Source organism: Ambystoma mexicanum, chromosome 8 (assembly GCF_040938575.1).
Source record: "Ambystoma mexicanum isolate Mex_15411 chromosome 8, UKY_AmexF1_1, whole genome shotgun sequence".
Classification (NCBI taxonomy): Eukaryota; Metazoa; Chordata; class Amphibia; order Caudata; family Ambystomatidae; genus Ambystoma; species Ambystoma mexicanum.
The window spans coordinates 518,210,397-518,235,945 of record NC_090929.1 but is presented as its reverse complement, the minus strand read 5'-3'; the positions used below and the strand labels follow the sequence as shown (position 1 = coordinate 518,235,945).

Here is a 25,549-nt window from a genome sequence, read left to right as displayed (position 1 = left end):
TGTGGAGGTGTTGCTGCCATGGGTGTGTGTTGCCATAAAAGAGTCCATTGGCTCGGGCGACCTCCCCTTTATATGCGGTGGTGTTCCTCAGAAGCAGGCACGGATATCAGAAACCTGCAGGAGATCGTTTTAGGATTTGCTCAGATAAGAAGATCGAATCACATGGAACCATGGTCCAAAAACTCAGAAGTTCTGGCAAAAGCCATTCAAACATTAAGGGTATAACAACTAGGGAAGTCAGCCATATAAAATCAACATCATAGAATAGGTTGCTGCCGTCCTCTTCTTCCAAGAACACATTTATAGAGAACGTCGTTAAAGGAAATCAACAACAGATTAGATTTAACAGAGGGGCAAGAAATATCTGATCAATCGTGTGAACTATTTTTAAACAATGGGAACATAATACCTACATCTCTGCCCTGTCACCAAAAGTAAAAGGAAACATAAGAGAATAACCCTTTGATACTTGTCAACCAGATGGGAGTAAAGCAATGCTGCTCACTGAACTACCCCCAGAGCAGAAACCAATCCATACTCATTCCCTTCAGAATGAGCAACATTTCTTCTCAAATATTTCGGAACTAATTAACAATATTACACATGCTTTCAGAATGATGCAGCGCTGAACTATTAGGCAAGGACCATGGCAGAAATGAATGCCAAAATAGAGCCATGATACAAAAGTAGGTCCAGAAAATGCTGGAACAATGGCTGATTGAGGAGTCACAGAGGGACTTTTCTCCTCTTCAATTTTCAAATCAAAGTCGGACATCTCCTTCACTTTAGACAATTTAACGCGGTCGCCAACTTTAACACACATCCTATTAAACTCTTTGACAAAACAGTAGCCCAACTGGTCAAAGAAAGCCATCTCAAACTATGAGCCAGGCATGGGTTAGTGGCCGATTATTTTGGCACCCTCAGAAAAAGTGAATCCATTTTTCAAGATTACATTTTAAGATTGCACACTATTGTCGAAGGAATCACTGTGGTGGTATTTATATAATACCAGACTGACCAAAGTCAGAATTGCAATAGTCAACTATCTATTGGCCTTGAAATTAACTGATGACAACAAATGATTCAATGTTTGATGCGATAGTTGAGTATGATCAATAAGCAAGAATGTGTTCAATCAATGCCTTGGTCATGTTAAATGTATTTAACTTTGCTCCCGTATAAGGGCGTCGGCTGCTGAAATAATGAAGAATAAATTGTATTGTAAGGGCAAAGAAGATAGGAAGGAATTTTTAATTTAGTTTTATTTCTCACTTTTCTCTCCTTTTACGTTTCTGTGGGTTGTATTGTAAATAGAGAGTTGAATGAAATTTTGTTAGTTAGTGTCATTAAGGATTTAGTTTGATTGGATATGATCTGAGGATCGATTATTAGTCGTTGGCCAAGGCGTTGGTTATGATTATGGTTATGTTTATGGTTCTCCTTTTTACCTTTGTAAGTTTTAATCTATGTTGTCATGTTATCAAGGTGGAATTGAATTGATATGTAATGCTTTAATTTTGTATTTTTATTCTGTATTTTATATTGAAAAGTTGATTTATCAACTGTAACAATAAAAAAAAAATCCATTTTTCAAGCTCCCAGAACTCATGCCTTCATAGTATTCTCATATTTTAGACTCATGACACTCTTTCACTGTTCATGGACAGTGCGAGTGGGTTTAAGCAGTCATTTCAGAGCCCTACCTGGATAGCAAAGGCAATGTAGTGCTGTGTATTTGATATCCTTAACTTGACAGTGTTCACCAGGCCCGATGCTTATTCATTATATATACTGGACATTATCTCTGAGGCCATGCCTCCAACAATGTATTTGTGCACAACCTTTCTTATTAGGCCTTTTGCACATATAATGGCTCTGAAGATTACTCCCTCTCCTCCTCTGTCAAGGGATTGAAGACAGTTCACAAAATGGGAATAACGTTTGGCTCAATACTTGGCAGACGGTTAAACTACAGTAAGGACCATTTTATTTTTGTGAATAACTCCTTCAAAGAAGTGAACCTCTAGAAATATAGATGGGAGACCAATTTCCTCACATCTGTACCAGTTTGCATTGGCATAGAAGGAACAGAGTATACATCTCCGACCATAAATTCCATAATGTCCTTTACACCCAAAGGTTTTGTCCTGAAAATTTGTTTCTATTCCAGAATACTTTGCTCGAACCTCGGTTCCCATTTTGCAATTGTATGGATTACAAAACAGGGCATACATTTGAAGCAAATGGTTTACACAGTAGGAAATAACAGAGAACAGAGGCAGTCCTAGAGAAGGTGCATGGTTCGATTGAGTGATACATACTAGTCGGTGGAAGAGTAAAACTGGGAACGTATACCAGGGAAAGGGACAGCAGCATATAGTAGTGCTAACATGGACAGTCTGCGGCCAGTATTGCATATTAACAAATTACATAAGAGTAGTTCTGAGGGAATAATAGAGGCGAGGCGGGATGGGTGTGGCTCGTTACATCACTAGCAGGTGGAGTTTGAGCTCTGTTTTCAAGAGTTCCACTAAGAAGATGGCATTGATGGCTGGGAAATGAGAATTCCTATGGAGTGGATCAAGTAAGGAAAAGGGCTGGAAATAGACCAGGAGTGTAGAGTTTTTTGTATTTATTTTTGAAGTTTTAATGCGCTCACACAGCCCGTGGGCATCGAGACGCTGTTACAGGAATATGTCTTAGTTGCATATTAATAACGTGCTTAAATACCCAGAAGTTTCCAAGCGCAGACCCGGGGATCGAACATGTGTTGCTTCGTGTCGTCTTGTTTCCAAGGCGAGCACGTTGCCGCTGAGCTGTCCTTGCGGGACAGTTTGAGAGGGAGTTGCAATAATGCAGTGTTGTGGAACAAAACGTTGGATGTATTTATAAAGGGGTGGCAGACACTTAAAGAGCAATTTTACATGGAAAACCATCCAGCATGGTGACACTAGGTGGAGATGGGGGAGGATCTGTGAAGGTTGAAAAAGGTTTGTGTCACAAAGTTGAATACTTTGTTGGGTGAAGAAAAAGAGTAAAAGGGACAAAAACAGAACTTGTTCCATGCAGTTTGCTGAACAATGGAGTAGAGAGAAGGGTTCAATTGGAGTGGTACCTGAGGTGTGGCCAGTGTTTCAAACATTTAGGAGATTGAGTCTGGCTGTGGTGGCAGTGATCTACTGCAAGAGTTTCAGGTCACTGGCAAACAGAACCCCAAGTTTGCAAGCCATGTGTGAAGGCGTGTGGAGATGGAAAGCGAAGGGAAACTAGAGTGAGGTTGGTGTTGAAGGCTGAGAGAAAGTGAACTTCTGTCTTTGAGGAATTGGCCATCAGGCCCCTTAAAGCCAGCCAGTGACGGATAGCAACTGGGTGTGTTTGGAGATTGCAGCTTTAAAGGAATGGGAAGGTGATGAACATCTGCATAACTGTTTCTTTTTGTTCTTGCTGTTTCCTTTGATTTCCCATGTCCCCCACCCCTCCTTTTCTTGCCTTGTGGCGCCTGGAAACACTTGAGTTCAGGCGCCATACAAATGTCCAATAAATAAATAAATAAATATCTTCAGCAAAAGGGTGATATTTAAAGCCAAAGGAGGAAATGAGATTGCCAAGGGAGGAGGTGTATAGAAAGTGGTGTCGGGGAGGTAGCGCCCCATGAGATTGAGAAGTAGTGGTTAGAGAGATAGGACATCCAATCAAGTACGTTGTAATTGCATCATCCCTCCTTCATGCAAAATTTCTTCTCAGCTTCAGTGTGTCAATTGCAGCTGAAAACGCTAGTAGGATGAGGATGGGCAGTGGTAATATAATAGGCGATGTGGATGCAACAGTCTCAGTGTAATGTTTGTAGCAGAGTCCAGATCGGAGGTGGTCAGCAAGTGAGTTTACCTTGAAATGATAGGCTGTGTGTTTGAATTCAGGGAAAGAGACAGACAGGTCGCAGCACAAGGATTTGTTGTGGAGAGTATGTTGTTTCTTTAAGAGAGGTATGCCTGAGGCTGTTTTGTAAGAGGCGGGAAGACACCCCGTGAGAGATAGGTTAAATATGGAGAGATGAGAAGATATGGCAAGCGGAAGTTCGTTAATCTGTGGTGCAAAGGGGTCAATGGTTTGAGAGTGAAAGATGGGTAGGAGGTCAGTGGGATAGAGAGGAGGGTTCAGGAGAAGAGGGGAATGAGGGAGGTTAGGGAGAGATCAGGGTGGACAGGGAGGCCCGTATTCAGGTGATTTAAGTGGAAAATAAGGAGGCAAAGTCAAACTGAGAAAGTAGAAAATTCAGTAGCTCTTATGGTGAAAAGGATGACCAACAGGGATTCAAGCGCACAGACGAAACAAGGTTAGTGTAATGGGAAAATGTAGCCGTCTATATCAGAGCTGTGGTCAGGATCAGCAGTGAGTTCTTGTAGGTATCAAGTAGAGTGGGGGAGTGGTCATTGTACCAGCAGCACATGGTTGTCCTTCGCAGCTGGATTCCTGGGGAGATCCATGGTAGAAGATACAGGATGGTGGTGGTGAAGACGCAGGCTCGGTACTGATCATTGCAGAGTTGAATTCAGTGAAGGCGAGTTCAATGGAGTAAGCAAGTGGAGGAGGCAGGGCTTGGGAGAAGATATTAACTTCGTTGAGGTAGGTGACCATGAAGTTGGGCTTGAATTGGCATTTTAGTGATAGATGAGAAATGGGGATGTGAGAGTGAGGGAAAATTAGATAGGATGAAGTGAATAGGAGAGTGGTCAGAGGGCAGGGGGTAAATTGGGGGAGCAGAGGAGGCTAGGGTGGAAGATAAAAATACAAGATTGAGGGCGTTAACTTGGTTGTGGGATTTTCGGTTATGTAGGTTGACTAGCGAAGCATGAGAGAAAGTGGTGCCAAGTTCGAGCTGTGGAGCCTCTCTCATATTGGAGAGGCTTACCTTTCACATTATGACTGGAACATCAGCTGGGAGTGTTTCAAGTAAGAGAGCAAGATCAGAGAAGAAAAGTGGGTGGGTGGCCAATGAGTTCGCTCTACTGAGAGTGGTGGTAGCAAGAAGTTGGACTGAGATATGCTCACAGGATAAAGATCTGAAATCAGAGAGAGGAGGGGCTGCTGATGGAGTATGCATGACAATCGCATGACCAACACCACCAATATTGAAGAGACACGCAGAGTAAATTAAACAAGCAAAGTCAGTATGAATGGTTGCCAGGACTGCTGTGTCATGGCGGGATCCAATTTTCGATGATGGCCATCACTGAAAGTTTGAGGGTGGTGAAAATCGACAGGATTAGTGTGAAAAGAGGTTTTTCTGCATTGGGATTAGGTATTCCAGAGAACCAGCATGAGGTCACTTGTGGGGGCAGAGGTAGAGTTATTTGTTCAAGTAGGTTAAGGGAGGCAGGTGGGGCAGAGGAGGTTGGAGCGGGTGGGATGGTTAAAGAGAAGCAATGTAAGTGATATTTGGTAGGCGAGTGGAGGGGGGGCATGGGTGGTAGGGGGAATGGATAGAAGAGAGGGGGTGGATGGAGGGGATGAGCGAGCGAGAGGCAAAAGCCAGTAAGGAGGAGCAGCAGGATTGACTGGAATATGGGTGATAGGAAAGGGAGTGGCAGGGTTAAAACAGATTCTTATGCTATAAGAAAATGCCATTTTGAAATCAAAGGGTCATAGGCGACCACAAAATGCAAGCAAAATTAAAGGTCCATAGGTGATCAAGAAATGCAATTCATCTACCTAAAAGGTTTTAGGCGATGAAGATGTAATTTGAAAAAATTACATGGACCAAGACAACTTAAACAATCAGTTTAAATGTTTACAGGGTGGCATGTGACCAAAACATGTCATGAAATAAATCACGTGATCCTAGGTGACAAACCAATGCAATTTACAATGTGCAGGTGATGCAAGGGTAGGAGGCAGGATTTAAGAGGAGCAGAGGGAGGGTTTATCCCAGATATCAAGGGCAATGGGCAAAGCCTTTAAGATTATTGCAGAGGTTCACATGGATCTGCATGAAATAAAAATAAAATCTCACAACCACTCCTAGAATCTTTGTCATGTATGTGACGTGATCATCCTTCATGGCGTAAATTTGGTAGCACATGCAATCCTGTGCTGGCATATTAGCAGTGGCGTCGCCAGGAATCAAATTTAGGAGGGGCAAAGAGGGGGCCAAAGCAAAAGTAGAGCGGCACAGACAAACGTAAGGGGAGAACATGGTCACTGCTCGTCTTAGGTAGGTGGGGCACATGGGGGGCACAGGGTTTCACAGGGGGGGCCCTGGTCCCCCCAGGCCCACCCTAGCGACGCCACTGCATATTAGACATTTTGGATCAAGTTCAAATCACCTTTGGGCATCTGGAACAATTGTGTTATCTTATAACTGAACATCAACGAAGGCTCAAGGAGTGAGAAGAACAAGTCACTAGAGAACAAAATCCAGACGTCTGACTACCAGTGGATGGAAGTTCATTTGCACATACATGCACCAGCTCCAATGCAAGTATTGCCTCCTGTAGACCATGATCATAGTTGATGGTCAGCTCGTGCAAGTGGATCAAGATCATGTGAACACTGCCCACCTACGTATTTATTCACTGCTAATCATTGGCTCCTCTTTTTCGGCAGTTTTTTCTTATTGCCACCAATTTCTCCCTTTACTTAAGTTGCCAATCGGCCTTTTTTTTTTTCCTTTTGGAGTGGGTCAGCAAGTGGATCTTGGATAGGAGAACTCTGCCCCACCCACCTGCTTAGCCCTGCCTTTTTTTATTTACTCTTAGATCACAGGGCGAGACTCGTCCGGCCAGGCGAAGAAAAGGGACATTCCCATTTGTTCCCATTAGTGATACCGTCTCTTCTGGATCCCAGGTAAACCAGCTGCATGTAGCCCCAGTCTTCTGCCTGCCATCCACGGCTGACTACACCCACCTTGGGCTTCCACTAAAGGACACCAGTGGCGTTAGCCGATCCAGCAGCAAATGAGTTGACAGCAGGTCACATAACCTCACTCCTTGCCAGTCTATATTTAAGCAGTGTCCATTAGGCACGCTCATCACGGGGTGTCATCAAAAAAGGATATTCAAAGACCAGGACACTGCCCGTTTATGCATGCATGGGTCTGGCGGAGCCAAGGGCTGGGCCGTCTACAGCTCGCCACTAGTAATAAGCAATACAGTGTCACACACAAACCTAGTTCATCCACACACCCTCTGCAGGGACCGTCCAGGCAAACGCATTCATCCACACTGCATATCTAACCCAGTCAACCTTCCCAAATCCCACTCGTCAACTCGTCCTTCCTCTTTGTGCTGTATGTTCTCTTTTAATGCTGATTAATGTTCACTCATGAGTTCTGCTTGAAACAGACATTTCAGACTTAACCACTGCCAATAAAATTGATACTGTTTTAATTACCGAAACCTAGATTACATCAACCCTCCCATGTCTTCGATGTCCCCATTCCACCTAGATTCAGCATCCAACATGTTCATAAGACATGGAAAACAGGGATAGGAATGGCAGTCAACCAAAATAATCACCGGCCCTTGGCCAGTACACAATCACCATTAGATTCACTGGAAACTCACTTGCAAATTCCCCTTTCATCACACAAAAACTCAGCCACTTTCCACCTCATCTACAGACTATCTCATGGGAGTGGTATCTTCCTATACGAGATCACACACTTCCTTTCTACAGCTCGAGTCTCCCATGTGACCAACATCATCGCCCGGCAGATCCAAGCAACTAAAATTAGAAATGCATGCCTTTCCTCAGCAGAATGGCTCGACGTAAACCAATGTGTGTAGCCCCTACAGACATTAGGTAGAATAGCCTAGACAGCAATATATCCCATCCCACCCCTAATCTGCAAGTACCCCCACCATGCTTGACTGGTCAAATGATGGACCCATTCCATTTTCCTTATCACACTCCCTAATAGCCCCCAAGGGGCTAGATAAACTCCCCATGGTGCCACGTCTCTCCTTCAAAAACCCTCTAGTAGAGGCAGTGGATATTCGTTATTCCAACTTCCCCCACCTCCTCAAATGTACCCTCCCTGTTAGAAACCTTCAGCCACACCACAAAGGAGTTGGCAGGCACCTTTGGCCTGGAAACATTGGTCGGTGCAAGAACAAAATGATCTGCCCCCTGGTATACCTACGAGCTCTACATCAACAAACAGTACATTAGAGCTCCAGAAAATGCTGGAACATGGCCCACAAACCAGAGGACTTCTATCCATCAAAGACTTACATTCCAAACGGTGGACACTGGTATCTGTAGCCTAGTGTTTGGAAGCTGCTGCGTGGTGGTGGGAATTTTAAAGCCGACATCGCTGGAGCGGAAACAAGAGAGGAGAAGGAAACATTGCAGAAGTCAAAGGAAAAGCCACTCGGATAGAGGAGAAACAGCTGAGAGGGACGCTGCAAAGAAATGCAGTTGGCACGAATGCCGAGGTATTCGCTAGGAGTCAACCATCGGCTGATGGCTCAGCAGAGATTGATGTAGGTGGTGTGAACAAGTACTGGGTGAGAGGAGGCATTCCGCTTTGCTGCTGGCAGCAGACAGAGCTGTGCAACGGAGGGAGCAAGACCGAACAGCTGATGGAACACCCTTGCAGGTCACTGCAAGGACAGAGACTGGTTTCTTGACAGCCAAAGGCCTTGGGAACCCAGCACAGTGGTAAAAGACAAAGCCAGGGCGAAGAGTTGGCCAGGCGAGGAAACACTGGAATCACTCGGGAAGCCTGGGGAAAGCAGGTGGGATACTAGGTTGTTTAAGAGTGTGTGCCCTGTAAGAGACCAGGTGGAAGAAAGTCGAGCAAATAGTGAACTGAAATTATAAATCTAAAGTCTGTAAAGAAATACTGGACAAGTGTCTTTATGGTTTAAAGAAAGAAAGTCATGGCAGGAGAGTATACCAGGCAAAGTCAAGTCTATAAAGTGAACTGAATTAAAAGAGAATCCCAAGGAAGATATGCCCTTGGGATTTCAAAATACATTGAATGTGAGGAAAGACCTGGGCAAGGGTGTAATTTCATCAGGAGTGGATTGAAACATCAAGGGGAGGGAATTATCCTCTTGGGATAGACACAATTTTGTGATCCTGTTGGTAATGTTTTGGTGAAGAGAAACCTGGGGAAGAGAGTTGGTCCCTGCAACGGTGAACATTATTCATTTGGAACATTTGTTGGAGTTACACTTTTCTTTTGTAAACTTTCAAGGCTAAACACAATAGCCTTAGCACTTTAGAGCTGCTTTTAGAATTTGAGGCATAAAATAGGATTTCAGGTACCGGAAATCTTGCTTTGGACATCATGGCACAGGATATACCCTTAGTTTTTGGTTAAGGTAGGGAAATGTCTCCTAGAATAGGGACAGCAAGGCATTTCTGAACCCTTTTATTATTTAAATAAAAGTTTACAGCAACCACTAGGAGTCCTTTCTGTTCGGGTCTAATTACGGGCTCTGCACACAACCCTATGCTCCTTCTCAGAGCTGTTGGACGTTACCCACCAACAGTAAAGGTTTATGGCCAGTTACCCTAAATTGTACGACTGGAATACATACTATATTTTATGGACGATTCCCCTCCATAACTTCTAGTCTATGTCCGCAGCTGCTACCCAAGTACAGCGCCCCTTTGCTTTCCCATATTAGGTACCTTACCCAGGAAAAGCTCAAATAAATTTGGAAATTAACAGATCAAAATAAAAAAAAAGTGCACTGGCTTTAGTTAAAAGAGACCACCATGAAAATTAAATAACTAGAACAGTCTTTTGTTAGCATCTGCCGATTCCATAGCAGCCAATTGACTTGTGGGTTGGCCCGCAAAAAAGATCAAACACACAAGGCTGCAAAGATGTTAGAAAACACGCAAGCAGGGCAGGCGTTAAAACAAACCACCATGTTAATGAAATGATTAAACTTTTAGATGCAGAGTGAGCCTTTCTTCCGCAGAGAATGCCGATAGTCAGGTGTGCTTTTCTTCACACACAGTCACAGGGCTTTGGCTTTGCAGACTTCTGCAGCCCAAAAGTTTATATCGCTCACCAATCAATTTAAGCTGGTGCAGTGGTGTTCACAAGTAATTGATGGGGCCCCACTTAAAAATAAAGCACATTTCTACAAATATAAAACTGAGCATGCACTGGTGAGCCAAGTGTTCACAATCTGGTTAATTTCAAGTAGACCATGGTGTTTGCTCAATTACTGAACATTTTTATGAACAATGTTTCAGCATGTCAAGAGAATTGTTGATACTGAACACAAGGATCCTAGAAACAGTTTTGCCCAAGACCACAAGGCAGTACTACTGTGCAATCCCATCTTGTCCCAAACAGAATTCTTGATTCTTATCCTTCAGCTCTTTCTGCTACTCTGTCTCATTTCTAGTTCTTGTTTGGATCTCATCTTTACTTCATCCTTGTCTACTTCATCTTTGTCTAGTTTCTGTTTATCCAGTCCGCTCGTGTGATCATCACCTGCTTTTCTTTTCTATATGTTCTCCTATTCCAGAAATGATTTTTTTCCCACTATCCCTACTTCCTCTTTTTTCGCCTTCAATGTTTAATGTCCCCTTGTTTTTATGGTCTTGTAATTCCTGTCTCCCTTCTCACTCAGAATGTCTTGCTCTTTCTATAGATGAGGTCGTTTTGGTCTTTTCTTCTTTGCTCTCTTTTCTTGATGATCTACATCCTGCCTTCTCATTCTCTTCCTCTCGAAAGTCACCCAGACCTTGCTCAGACTCCAGCTTTGCTCAATGCAACACGCTCTGCTTCGTCTTGAGAGGCGTTGGTGTAAGTCTTGCTCTGATGTTGATTGAGCACTGTTTTCTTCTTATCACACTCTCTATGATGAATCTCTTCTTTTTTCTAAACATTCATATTTCTCCGACCTCTTGCAAGTTCAATCCTCTCATCCGTGACGTCTCTTTCAAACACTTTCTTGTGTTCTTTCTCCCCCTGTGAGGAACCTGAGGGCATCCTCACATCTACTCCCCTTGGATCCTCTTCTGAGGTGGTCAGGGAAGGGGGCATTCCTTTTTGATCCCGACCCTGGGGTTGGAGATGCGAGTGAGGATCACCTGGGTGGAGGGACCTTGGGGAGTGGGGAGAGGATGTCTTTGGGTGTGACATGGTATCCCCCTCTCCCATGTAAAAATACATCCTTCCATCGCCCTACCTTCATAGGTTATTGCCAATCATTTCTTCCTACTTCCACTGAGTCGCACCACTCTAGTACAGGTATGAGTAATAGGTGACTAGGAGTTGAACACACGAACATTCAACCACACCACTCTAGTACTGGGACAAGGAAGAGGCTTGAAAACGATTGGGATGGTCAGAGAATACGAGTAATTGTGGTTAGGAAATTGCAATCAAGGACTTGGACCAGCTACCTGTCAGCAGGTCACAGGTACATAAAAGGAGGAGCTGCCAGCAAGCGGGGAGATAGCAGCAGGAAATAAACCGGCAGGAGAGCATCCAACTGGGGAGAAACTGGCCTGAGGGAAAGAATCCCGCACAGGAGGGTCCTGCCTGGAGGAGAGGATGCAGAATGCTGCAGAGGAGAGACTGATGCCAGGGCCAGAGTGGGCCATGAGAGGCTCGAGACAGCTACAGACTCCTTTGCCTTGTGCCCACTGTCAGAGCTGTGGGACACCGAGGACTCCCAAATGCTTCAGGCGACTGGTAGCATCCATGTGGTAAGAGCAGAGCTACCAGCAATACACAACAATGTTCTCAGAAGGCGAGCGCTGCTCACTGGGCTCCCGATAAGTGTAACCGGAACCGAAGGACGCCAGAAGAAGGAATAGAGGATGCCCAGAGGAGTGGCCGAGTACCGGTGAGCAAAATAGAGGAACACCCATACCAGGGAGCTGCTGGGGCTACAGCTGGGCATATGGAAATGCTGAATGAACTGAAACGTGTGACAATTAATGATGAACCCAAAGTGAGGGGTTTTGGATATCGAGCAAACTGCAAATTGTAAGTAAAGGAACTTGAATGTGAAGCAAACATCATTGAATACTGAATCAAAGGAAAGTTCTGATGAGCCTACAAATGAAGTGAAAACAAGTGTGCAATATTCATGAAGTAAACGGCAAGGTGGTGGAAGTGAGTGAGTTGTGTGGAAGAACACATTGTGGCAAAGCCAAGAGACTGCCAAGGAGAACCAAAAGTGAATGTAAACCAAAATACAGGTGCAGAGAGAGAAACCTGCATTGGCAAGAAACCCTAAAGAATGCTGAAAGCTAACAGAGTGTCATGGGGTTATCGGTTGCATGACCTGTAATGAGTGGAAAAACAACTGCGGCTAGACCAAGAATAGCCTGCTTGGAAAAGCCAAGGAAAGTAAAGAAAGAATGTGCACTTGAGAATAGGATTGCTGAAGTGAATGTGAAAGAGAGCAATCTGTGTGAATCATTGAAGAGCCTGAAGCATTATGAAGATGACCTGTACTGGATTTGAGAATTAAGAGACTTGAACGGATTGTTTACAAGCTGGAAGAGCCGACGTCCTGGGGAAGGGAAAAAAACACTTTTTTTTTACTGAGTTGTCGTCTTGGGGAAGGAACACCTGAGACCCTTTTGTAACTATTCCAAACTTGGTTAAGGGGAGCTGGAAAGTGAGCCAAGAGCTGGAAGAAGCTCAGGACTTTATTTGGAACACTATTTCTTTAGTTGCTGACATTCCAACACATTGTTTAGCTTTAGTTGTGAGGGCAAGTACAGGTTTTGGACACAGACAGACAAGTTGAATTTACTGACTCAGACTATCCTTAGTTTCAATAGGTAGGGAAATCGCACCTTACCATAGGGCAAGTTAGGCCTTACACCAGCCTGACATTTTAAGTAAAAAAAGTTTTATTTGAATATTGAATCTGTTGTCTGTGTCTTGCTTCATGATGCTTTCACATCCCCTACACTGACAATTTACTCTGACTGCGTTGGATTTTTCCATCTACTTTACTTCTAAGGTAGATAATTCTTCATGAAGCTATTGCAATTAGCTCCTCTTCTCCACATGTATCTCCTTTTTCCTCATCTAGGACTATATCTTCATTCTCTCGTTCCTCTAACTCTGATATTTCTATTCTTTCTTCACAGGCTCATCCTACTGCTTCCCCCGCTGATCCTCTTCCTTCTTTTAGCTCACAAATCTATCCTTCACTTACCCTCATCTCACCAGCCTTTTCAATATCTCTCTTGTTACTTCTACTTTTCCCTGGCTCTTTAAACATGCAGTCATTATTCCCATTCTGAAAAAAACCTTCTATAGATCCATCTTTACTTTCTAATTTTCATCCTATTTCTCTTCTCCCTTATCTTTCTAAACTTTAAAAATGTTTTGTTTGCTTGCAGGTTTCATCATTAGTTTCATTAAATTCTATTCTTCCCTGTTTTCAATGTGGATTACAACCTCTTCACTCAACGCAAACAGCTCTTCTTTCTGTCTGTTCACTGCTCTCAGCTCGCTACTCTAAACACTCTTCCATTCTTATCCTTTTAGATCTCTGCTGATTTTGACACGGTGGACCATATGTTGCTTCTCCAGTCTCTTTATTCCTCTGGCTCTGTATTATCTTGGTTTCAGTTTCATCTATCTAAGCGCACTTACTCTGTTCCATGGGCTTCAACTTGCTCCAAAGCCTCTCTGCTTTCTCACAGCATCCCACAGGGTTCTGTTCTTGGTCCTTTCCTTTTTTCTCCTTATACTTCTCCTCTCACCTCCATTATCTCTTCTTTTGGGTTATCTCACCAATTATTTGCTGATATCCAACTGCCTTTTTGTTCTTTTACTCCTTGTATTCATTTGAATGCCTCTGCTTGTCTTTCTGCTATTCAAACTTGGATGTCAGATATTTTTTTTTATTCTCAAGGCTTCCAAAACAAGTTCTTTTCTTTCCAGCCTCTACTATTCCTACTCCGTCCCCTCCTTCATTTGTCCCATTCCCCACCCCCCCTCTCAGCTCCCCATTTCCCTTACTACCCATAATCGCGGTCTCCAGCTTAACTCTGATCTATCCATTGCCTATCATATCTCTATTTCCTGTTGTGCTTGTCAATGTTATCTGTTTAATATTCTTAGGTCCTTTCTTTCCTTTGATGCCACTAAATCTTTGATATCTTCACCTATTTTCTCAAGGCTATCCACATTACTCGTTGGTCTTCTTGTTTCCCGTCTTGCCCGTTTAAAATCTATCTTTAACTCTTCAATTCATCTTCTCTACTTGCTTCCCCTCGTGATTCTATTTCAACCTAGTTATCGTCTCTTGGATGGTCTTTAAGTCTCTTCATGGCCTTGTGCCTATCTATCTTGCAGCCCTTGTGTCTTTATGTTCCCTCTGGATCTCTCCACTCTCAATCTCCCAGGTTATCAGTTCCTCACCCCTCTTGTGTGCAATCACACTTTCACTGCTTGCTCCCTTTCTCTGGAATGCTCTTGCCCCCCTCTTTTCACTTTTATTGATTCTTATTCTGCTTTTCGTACTGCTTTGAAAAACTTTCTACTACAAGCTCAACTCTTCCTCCACCATTGGTGTCACTGAATTGTTTGTGTGTCTTTTTAATTATGTTTAAACTCCATTTGTACTGTAGATTGGTTCTGTACAGTGCCTTGGTGTATGGTTCTATATTAATAATAAATACAAAACATGATTAAAATGTAGTTGAAAAGTACAACAGAGTACACACTTACACTGAATGATACAAACCAGATGAAATGCTACCTATTAAACTAATTGCAGATCATTATCAACTAGGGAACTCATTTTTTGGGGGATATTCCCACCTCCACTGTTAAAAACTATAAGAAACGGGTAAATAAAAGTGAACTGTTTCTGATGCCAGTGCCCTCACTGTGGTGGTAGCACAGAGCAGTGTGTCCATTTACAGAGGTTGGTGGGTTTCTGCAAATTACTTGCATGCAAATGTGCGGAGGGCGGGCCTTGGGAGCAATGAAGAAGTGACTCTCGAGCAGACTGTAAACATGTGGCATCTATGCCATTCTGCATTCTCACTATAAAATGATGTATAACAGGTGGGCCTGCTGTTGACCGGTCAGCAGGAAAAAACGGTACCTAGTTCTTTTGGCCATCGGGCAGATGGCAAGCTCGAATTGAGTGCGTACGAAAGCGCCATGCACAATAACATCAAGCTGCAAGGAATGCAGCAGATCGTCAGCTCTTGTGGTCAGAAACTATCCGGGCCTGGCAAGATAACCTACTGCGATTTATGCCAAGGCAAACAATATTGTGCATTTTTGCTCAGTCGATATATGGATACGTTTTTCACTTTAACATGTTTCTCTCTGAAAGATCCAATCTCATGCCAGAGGGTCTAAAAGCCAATTTAAATGAAACCAAAGAAAATCATTTTCCCACTGGTGGCTAGTAACAATTACCAAAAATGGTGCTGACCAGCAGGTAATACTGGGTCATGGAGCACATACTAATTTAAGTTAGCAATTTCAGTAAGTGCCACAAACCTAGGCTTCTAGTTAATTTTAAAGGCGTTTCCAAGTCTTCTCCCCAAAATAAGACTGCAATAACGGACTGCCATGTGTCAACACCTCAAAAATGATTCTATTAGCCAGAATGTCAACTCCCAGGTGTCCGCTAATTCCAAAGACGTCCAAGAGGCCTCTTGCATCTCGCCCATCCTTCGCCTGCCATAATCTTATACATTTAAATACATGAGAAGGAACTCCTTTTCAACTTATCTCTTCTTTGTTTGCAGCTGGGTGAACTCGCACATACCAGCTTTTTCGCCTCTTTTCTGTATCCCCAATATAGTGATGTTGATTCACCAAAATGCCAAGGTTAGCTAAAGTGGCATAGCATACTACATGCGTCCAAATGAAGATGCACCACATGGCTTTTGATCTCACACAATGACAGTAATTGATGCCACATGAAATCTGACCCAACTAATGCACAAGAGCACAATGTGCGCTCAACTTATACAATGACCAACAGTTCATCAGCAATGAGCTCTCTTGAAGACCACATGGAGTTCAGATGCAATCTGAAAGCATTCCTGTTCCCCAGATAATTTGATCTTTTGATGGATAGGCGCTTCATTTAGGATATTGAAGACCTGTCACAAATAGAGGGAATTTGTCCCTTCTACCTAAGGGGAGCCCCCCTGTGAGGCTAGTGTGAGGGTTCAGAAATGAAAGCCTGACACAAAGTTGTCATGCTTTTGGTTAAAGAATTTTATTCAACTTAAATGGGTTGGGAAATGCCTCTCTGACCCTATTCTAAAGAGGAGTTTCCCCACCTAGAACCAGAAACAAAGTATCTGTCCTTGTCATGATATTGTACATAAAAGCTGTTCTTGTGCCCAAACTCTCTATCCTGACCCCCACATTACAAACAAAATAATAAAATGGAAAGGGAAATGTCTTTAACCTGGTATTTGCAAAAATGTTCGCAAATGAAAATAGAATACTCCAACATAAACGTTCTCCAAGAAGGAAAAGACCTTAGTTTCAGTGGGTGATTCCCTTCCGCTGGATTCTTCACTGGTATCACAAGTGTCTTTGGGTTTAACAACTCTTGGCGTCTTTCTTGGGCCACAAAAATTATGTTCGACAAAAACTGTTCATTCTGGTCAGTTCCTCTTTAACAAATGTTCCTTCTTGTAACACAAGTTCCTTCTTTATATAACAAACACTGTTTTTCTGTTTGACGCTCCTTTTAGATTTGCAATTTGCTTGGTACACTCCCCTGCTAGACTCTTTATGCACTTCCAATTGCCTGGTGTACTCTCTACTGTCAGGAATTCTCTTATTGTACTTTCAACTGCCTGGTGTGCGTTTGCCAGGCCTTCTCATATATTATAGTTCCTCTTTACATCCAAGTAGCATATACCTTTGTTAGCATGGTATATCTACTTGTTAATACTTTTAAGCTTTCCCCACATTTACATACACTTCTTGGGATTCGGGTTGGCACTCTGCCCTTTCAATTTAGAAAGAATCTTCTTATTATTTCACATTCTGTAACTTCACAATGTTAAAATTCTCTTTGGTGTGGTTGCCGAAACACCCTAGGGTCCCCACTCTGCTCGGGCTGAATCGCCAGCTCTGTGTTTCGTCTTTGGTCTGGCTCACGCTTACGGGCATACCTTTGCCGCTTGCTCCCCACCCTGTCAGCTCTGATGTCTCTCCAGCTTCTCTTGCGGCTCCGCTCCTGCCCGATGGCTTTTCTTTGGCTTCCAGTAAGGACAACGCTGCTTCCCCCGGCTGCCGAATGCCCAGGAATCCGCTCGTTGTTCCTGGCATCTCCATGGCACGCCTTGCTCGGACCACATTACTTTCCTTCTCTGTTGTCGAGCTTTTTTGCTGCGCTTTGGTTTTTGCTGCCTTAAATGTGTTCACAGTACTTCAGATGTGGACCATAGGTCTCAGGTGAATTTCACAAGAATTAAATTAAGTACAGCATCAGCTGTTATCACATTGTCTATTTGTAACCATTGTCTTTTTTGTACACATTATTGGTTTGTTTATTTTCATTAAATGTATGTATTGATATAAGTCTGTCAAAAGTTTATGAATTTACAGCTATTTTAAATATATTTGTTGAATTTTGAAATACATTTCCATAATTTTACAATTGTCTTCGTTCACTAGGTGATATTGTCACACTATTGGTTGTCATGAGTGGGTCCATGGTGTGTCCCCTGTTTTTTGTACCTAGGATATCATATGTAGGTACACGCCACATTCATGTGTGTACGGGGAAGTGTTATGGATTAATTATACACATAGGTCTATGTTCAGGAGAAATGTGTTTTGCAGATCATAGTGCTGACTCAGAGCAATGAAAATCAATTTTAGAATTCAAGATATGGCAGAGAATTGGCTTAGTTATCCTATATTGAGTTAAAAGTGAGCCCGCTCAGGAATTAAAACTGCCCATTACCACGGGTCAATCATTTATTTACAGTACGCTTGTGACAAGTCAAATTGCCTCTAGATAGAGTGGGACCTGGAAGCCATCTTAATTCAGCTCATTTGGCGAGACAAGAAGTTACAACACACCAATCATACTCACACAAAATTGAAAAAATGGAAATGCTAAATAATGTCATTTACGCTGCATCACCCGGCAAGCAACATCACCCGGCAAGCAACATCACCCGGCAAGCTCCAGTGCTTTCCTACCTTCACCAAGATCTTGCCCTTCAGGCTCTCGGGAGACGGTAGCTTGGTCAAGTCATTGTTGTACACTGTGGAGAGGTCGAGTTTGTCGCCCAGGATCTCCACCAAATACTGTGCCATTTTCTTCTGCTGGACCACACTGCAGTGGTTCTCAATCGAGAGGATAACTGGGAATCTGCATGGAGAGAGAGAGAGAGAGCAAGAGAGGTGAACTGTTAACCCGGACCTGATGCAGACATAGCCTCAATACCCAGAAACCATCACTTGTTGCTTTGTTGCTCACTTTCATTCAGGAGTAGACCAGCCTACAGAGGGCCACAGAATATTGTTCCATCAGGGTTAAGGCCCTGATGGAACTAGCCACTTGTCAGACAAATGGATTAAGGTTACTATTTCATGGGCCATTTTTCCTTTCTGCACCATCCCCCCTTCCCGAATAACAGTTTTGGGAAGGGTCGCACGTCTCGTCTCACTTCTGTTGCACCAGAGTCACCCCCGTTTTCCTATAAATTCAGGATGCAATATCCTTCATGGCAGCAACATTTATATGATAAAGTGACCTAATCCCAGGGAAACAACTATGTATCTTGTAGGAACAACTAGGTCTCGGGAGGATAGCTCATCAGCAACGTGCTTGACTTGGAAGCAAGACGACACGGAGCACCACAGGTTCGATCCCCGGTCTGCGCTTAGAAACCTCTGGGTATCAAGCGTGTTATAAATAACCGATCATATATTATTGTGAATGGACTACTGAAGGCCACCGACTTTTCATATAGATATGTAAAATGCCCTTCCCCAAATCCACAACTTGAACATGTAAACCTTGTAACCTCCTTCTACACGTTTCATTTTGCATTTAGCCCCACCCACAGAGCTTCAGCTTAGTTGCAACACTAACACCCATGAATGTGCAGACTAGCCACTTCCTCAAGCAAGTATACAAGGTGGTAGCTGCGAGTATACTCCAATAATCTATTACTTCTGCTCGATCATGCCCATCAAGCAGTCAAGGAGGCAATGCCCAATGTAAAGTAATATCAGCGCACTCGAAAACCGCGAATGACAAATGAAATGCACAAGTGGCCTTACAGCGGTATCTTGATCGGGTGTTCAAAGCAACTCAATAGCGTGAGATAGCAAGCGTGTAGGTTTCAAAACCATGATGTATAAAATATTACCATGGTTCCCTTTGATCATTGATAAGGTCGGTCCATGACATCTTTCAAGAGTTCCCACATTCATCTTCAAAAAACCACTGCCATCAAGCAACCTTCCAGGTCTAACCACCACGGGAACAAGGTATATCGGCAGTGGTCACTGGACATCCCCCGTCTGAGGCTCGGACATCCAGAGCAGCCTCCCTCCCTGCTCCACATCCTACCTTACCCTCATCACTCTAAAGAAAAACATTCCTCTTCACCCACGACCCTCTAGGAAAGGGGTCTGCAATCTGCTGCTCTCCAAAATGTTGAGCTATGATCCCTCTCCATTGCCTATGCTGACAATCACTGATGGGAATTGTAGTAAAAAAAAACTGGACAGCCCAAGATTACAGAGCCCTGCTTTGGGATACCACATTGCCAGGGGGTAAGGGGCTGTGGGAAGCATCAAGCAAATCACCCACTAGGCACAATCCGGCTGATATTGGCACAAAGCATTATAGGAGGCGCTTTATTAGTTGGCTTCTGATGTCCAGGTGGTTTGCCTCTGCACGGTTATTTCTGGGGGGCTGAATCCATACGGCAGTCTCTGTCTCAGAAGTTCAAAGGGATGTCCACCAAATTCAACCAAGAATCTCAGTAATCCTTGGGCACCTGGATGCGCCCCATCCAAGATCTACTTCACACACCCATAGCATACTGTAGCTGCAATCAGCTACAGTATGCTCTGGGTGTGTGCAGCAGATATTGGAAGGGAAGCATACAGGTGCAAAGTCTACTGAGGTTCTTGGTTGAATGTGTTGGTGAGGCCCTGGGCGTGGGACAGTTACACATGGAGCTAGTGCTTTGTGGGTGGTGGGGCTTGCACCCCAAGCATTCTTCAAGTCCAGCAATCTGGATGACTTGAATTAGGGAGATTTGGTGTTTCGGAAGAACACAGTACAAGGAGATTTTGCGTAGAACATTACAACCATCAAACAAGAGGACATCAAGTAGCGCAAACAAGGGCAAAGAGACGCAAATTTGATGTGCCATACAATTAATAAAATAACAAGTTTTAGACTTGGATTGACCTCCTTCAAACTGTTTTGTGCAATCTCACAAAGCTCCACCGCTACTTGCCTCGGCCAAGCACTGCCTGCATTCCAGGATTGGAGTCTTACCATAGAAATGAGCCCTTTGTCAGACAGAGCAAGTTATTGCGCTTAGATCTTTGGATACTAGAGACTGGTTTCCTAATCCTGGCATCCCCTTAGTGTGATCGCAGCCCATACCGTGTCCCCATTTTGCCTCAATTCTCATACCTGCAACAAGTGCAAGGGTTTTTCACGAAGACAAACATCCAATTAATTACTTTATGAATTCAAAGCAGTAGTTTGAGCCTGCAGGTGGCAAGAGGTAATTACTTTCCTTTCTTATGTTGCACTAAACAAGGCTTTCCATGAAACCACCCATTCTCTTGCATTGTAAAAGAGACCATGTGTAACCTTGGGCAGGATTCCAATCTTGGTGAGGTGTGCAGAGGAGCGAGGGATTCCCCATGTATGAAGCTCCCTTCGCGCTGAATGCAGTCTAGTCACTTGGGTTAGTGAGAACTTCATGGTCATCGCTCTGTCTCAATGATGTCTCAGAAGTTAATAAAGCACTCACGCGTCAATGCTCTTTCACTTAACAGCCTCTGTTACTGCCAGTCATTGAGACTTCTGGAGTACGGAAGTACAATCCTCGGGAGCCACAGATGTAAATGCACTGAAACCCCACAAGAGCTGAGCTGCCGGTAAGAGAAAACCCCGGCACCACACCTCTGTAAGGTTAGGAGCTATACTTGACATACACCATTGCCTGAAGGCAAGTAAGGACACCATACAGCTGGAAGGGGTGACAAACAAGTGGAATGAATACACTAGGTAGAGAGAGAGCGGAAAAGGTACAGTCATATTCCAGTTATCCAGGCTTACCTGGGGAAGATGTGTGTCCTGCCTTGAACCTGGAGTATTCAAAGTAAAGAGCAAATGAACCTAAAGTAAGTAAACTAACACTAATTACCCAACTCTAAATACCTGATCTGTAGGCTTAGGGGTCTAGCGGAATGCTCAGCTACACAACTGTTAAGAGAACGATGTGTACCATGGCGTGGGGGCTTAAATAATGTCTGTTGATTGCTGCTCCGGCTCGGACCACGTTGCACAGCCCCATGGTCAGAGTAAAGCACCCTACTACGTGGACATGCACCACACCTTCTACATCCTACGGAGCTCGAGGTCTTTCTGAAGCTCCCACACTTCCTAAGTTTCCTGATCTGTTGAGCCCACGGACGCTTTCTGCACCAGGTAGGTGCATTGCCATTGTCCCTGCAGCACCAGAAACGAAAAAAAAGCTTTTAAAAAGAAAAACGAAAAATTGGAAAAAAAGCGTTTTCTTTCACTTGGCAAACCATTTTAATTTCAGAAATTACACTGTGCAAATTGGCAGTGTGTTCTAACCTTCTGCTGCTTTAAATTGCACTGACTCATTTCAATGAAATGGATGTTTCCTCCTGCCTCACAGTGTGTTTGAGGTTTTCCATCATGGCTGCCTAGCCTCCTTGTTTGCATGTGGCTGGCTGTGTATCTAAAGTGCTTCCCTCCATCGTCTGCAGTGATTGGCTGTTCGCTTTGTTTTCAAGCCAATCGGGGGACCGGCAGGCTTCAGCCGGCCTCTGGTTCAAAGGTCTACTTTCTAAGGTCCCTGTCAGCTTCTCTGTCTGCTTCACAGGCTGCATCATGAGATTCTGCAACAGCCAAACACTCATTGTCACTGAGGCTGCTTCCCTGGACTATTGGACTGCCATGACTCTCTTACCATATTCTGTTTGGGTTAGTTCCCTCCTTGATTTACCTGTACTCCCTTGTCAGAGGGTACTCAACTCTTCCTGTCATGCTCTCATGTGAAGCTTATCTATACTCACCTCTACCATCTGACTACCACTCTAAATTCCTTAACTACTGGTCTCCCATTTAACTTTTAAGTCAAACTTGGGTGTATTCTTGCATTTACTTGAAAGTTCAACTTCAGTGTATTTCTGCATTTAACGTTTGGCCATTGATTGTAACCTGCTAGCCAAGTGACTGTTCAATACTGCTTTACTTGCTTACTCCTCCCTCTGCCTCTTCAGATTTCCACTCATGGCGCTTTCTGTTTCTCCCATCTATTCCAACTGCTTCTCTATCAACTACCGTTCCCTTCTCACTAAGTCTGGAAAAAAGAAATTTAAAAAGGATATCTTGGCCTCCAACCCTGGACTCCCCATCGCTGATACCTATACCAGCGCCTCTTCCAGACAGACCCTCACCGACATCCTCTTTGTTGTTCCTTCGCCGGATCTATGGACCCCCCCATATGATCTCTGTGCTTTGTCCTGTCTCCTCCTCTCCCATTAATGGTGGCACTCTTTGGGATGTCCTCATGGCTTCTTTCGACTCCTCCAGAGTCATCCTTAATATCTACCTAAATGGCACTGTCATGGTCCAAGGTCCTCAGGCCAATCTCCTCCTCTTCGATAGGCGTTTCCCTCGCCTCATCAACTTCCTCTCATCTCCAGCTGTCCCCTCCTTTCACTCCCTGGCTACCATACCCACTTTTTCCTCCTCCTCTGCCACTCTTCAGGCTACCTCCACAACTCCGCAGGGCGTACCTCTGATTTGTACCCCTCCGCGGAAGGTCTTTAAGGCTGGCAACCTTCTTCATCTTGCCACTCTCAACTCTCGCTCTGCCGTCAAACACGCCTCTGACATCTGCCATCTCCTTGAAGAACTGTAGCTTGATGTCCTCGGTTTTACGGAGACATGGTTCACGGCTAGCTCTCTCACAAGCTTTGACACTACTCCCTGAGGGCTACAAGATCCTCTCCGCACCCAGATCCACTCGACCTGGAGGGGGCGTAGCCCTGATCTTTCCTGAGTGGATTCCTGCCACTATCATTCCCATTCAGATTTACTCCTCTTTTGAATGTCTTGTCTGCAGGCTCTCACTCTCTCCTAGCCACTCTCTTACTGTTGCTACTCTCTACCGGCCCCCCGGGCAAATCACCGTTTTTCTCTCTGAGTGGGCCGACCTCTCCTCCTCCCTCCTGGCCTCAACCACTGAACTCCTCCTCCTTGGTGACCTCAACATTCACCTCAATTCTCACTATCCCTCATCGCTGCTCTTTCGCAACCTCTGCCATACCCTCTCCCTCTTTATCCTCCCCTGTGGCCCGACACACTCTGCAGGACACACACTTGATGTCTTGATCTCCCCTGGCCTCCCCCTCTCTATTCCTCTGACCACTCCTCTCTCCTGGAGTGACCACTGCCTCCTCTCCTCCCATCTCTCACTCTCTTCTCCTCAAGCCAACCACACCCCAACACTTCCACTTACCTTCTCGGACATCCAACCTATGAAGCGTGTGTCAGCTGAGGCTTTCGCTGCCACCTTCTCTCCCCCTCCCCTGGCTGACTCACACCCCGACACAACCCTGTCCCTTCTCTACTCTTCCATCTCTAATACTCTTTATGCTCTTGCCCCTGTCACGAGGATCCACTTGAAGTCCAAAGCCAAGTGCAATTGCTGGTATGATTCTGACCTAGCGACACTTAAACGTAAGTGTAGGGTGGCTGAGAGGAAATGGAGGTCTTCTTGCTCATCCTCTGACAAACTGGCCTGTCGCCTGCTCCAAAGGCAATACCGACTCTCTGTCCACACTAAGAAGAGAGCCCACATTCAAGCCCGTGTCTCTGCGGCATCCAACAACTCGGCCGAACTCTTTAAAATCTGCAAGGAGCTTGCTAACCCTGCAGCAGTCTCCTCCCCTCCTCTTGCCTCCCAGGCTCTCTGTAATGCCCTTGCTTCGCACCATCTCTAAAACCCAGGACATCCTGTCCACCCTCGCCTCCCCTCCCCCTCCTATTCCCTCTCAGTCTGTGCTTGGAGACCCCCCTTTAAGCACCCCCCCACCATCCTTCTCTTCCTTTCCTATTTTCTCCCCTGACAAGGTCGCTAGACAAGTCCGATCTATGAAAGCCTCGTCAAAACAGGTTCATCCCTGTTCCTCCAAAACCATCAAGGACCACATTGACACCCTCGCTCCTGCCCTTGCTGATTTTTGCAACCACTTGTTTGCCTCAGGATCCTTCCCCTCCCCTCTGAAGCACTCCCTTGTGCATCCTCTTCTCAAGAAACCCACAGCTGATCCTTCCTGTCTGGCAAACTATCGCCCAATTTCCATTACCCCCTTTCTGGGCAAACTCCTGGAAAAGCTGGCCATCTCTCAGCTTAACCTTCATTCATATTCTGTTGGTTGTCTCCATGACCACCAGTCTGGCTTCAGAGCGGCCAGAAGCACGGAAACTGCTCTCCTCAATATCCGTGAAGATCTGCTCTCCAACCTTGTTTCTAACATTCTCTTTGTCCTCACCCTTCTTGATCTCTCTTCGGCCTTCGACATGGTCAACCACACCATCCTGCTCAACCGTCTCCGTGATAACCTGGGTATCACTGATCAGGCTCTGGCCTGGCTGACCTCTTTCCTCTCTGATCGACCCTCCCAGGTCCAACTGGGGTCTTTCCTATCATCCATCTTCCTCTCCACCTGTGGCGTTCCCGAGGGGTCTAACCTCTCACCCTAGCTTTTCAACCAATACCTGGCAACTCTCGCTCACTGCATTGCCATTTTCTGCTCAAATTTCCAGTGCTACGCTGATGACAACTCATTTTCCAGCTGCCCTCGGCCACCTCCTCTCCCTCTCTCATCTCTGACTGCCTAACTGCCATTCAAAATTGGTGTGCCGCCAATGATCTTTGTCTGAATGCCAGCAAGACAGAGATCCTCCTCATCGGCACACCATCTCCATCCTTTTCCCCCACTCTCAGGCTGGCCTCCATTGGCCCTCCTCCTACCCCTACCTGCGAGGCTAAGAACCTTGGCGTCATCTTTGACTCCACACTTTCCTTCTCGGCCCATATGTCTGATGTCTCTAAAAAGTCAAACTTCTGACTGCACCTCCTCAGAGGTATTCTGCCTTTCCTCTCCTTCCCCCAGAAGCTCATGGTATCCCAAGCTCTGGTTCTCTCTAGCTTGGACTATTGTAACAGCCTCTTTCTAAATCTACCTGCCTCTACTCTCCGCCCTCTACAACTTATCCAGAACAGGACTGCAAGACTTGTCCTCGGCCTCAAGCCCTGGGATCGTATCTCTCCAGCTTTGAAATCTCTCCAT

At 44.8% G+C, this 25,549-nt stretch overlaps 1 protein-coding gene across 6 annotated transcripts in view; it reads right to left on the bottom strand.

Moving 5' to 3' along the window:
• Window positions 1–25,549, bottom strand: part of PLCH2 (phospholipase C eta 2) — a 2,067,875-nt gene that overhangs the window by 391,285 nt on the left and 1,651,041 nt on the right. For all 6 annotated transcript variants that reach the window (XM_069610192.1, XM_069610193.1, XM_069610194.1 and 3 more), the window contains one exon: window positions 18,155–18,326. In XM_069610192.1, the coding sequence (XP_069466293.1) occupies window positions 18,155–18,326 (172 nt within the window). The remainder of the gene's footprint in view (window positions 1–18,154; window positions 18,327–25,549) is intronic.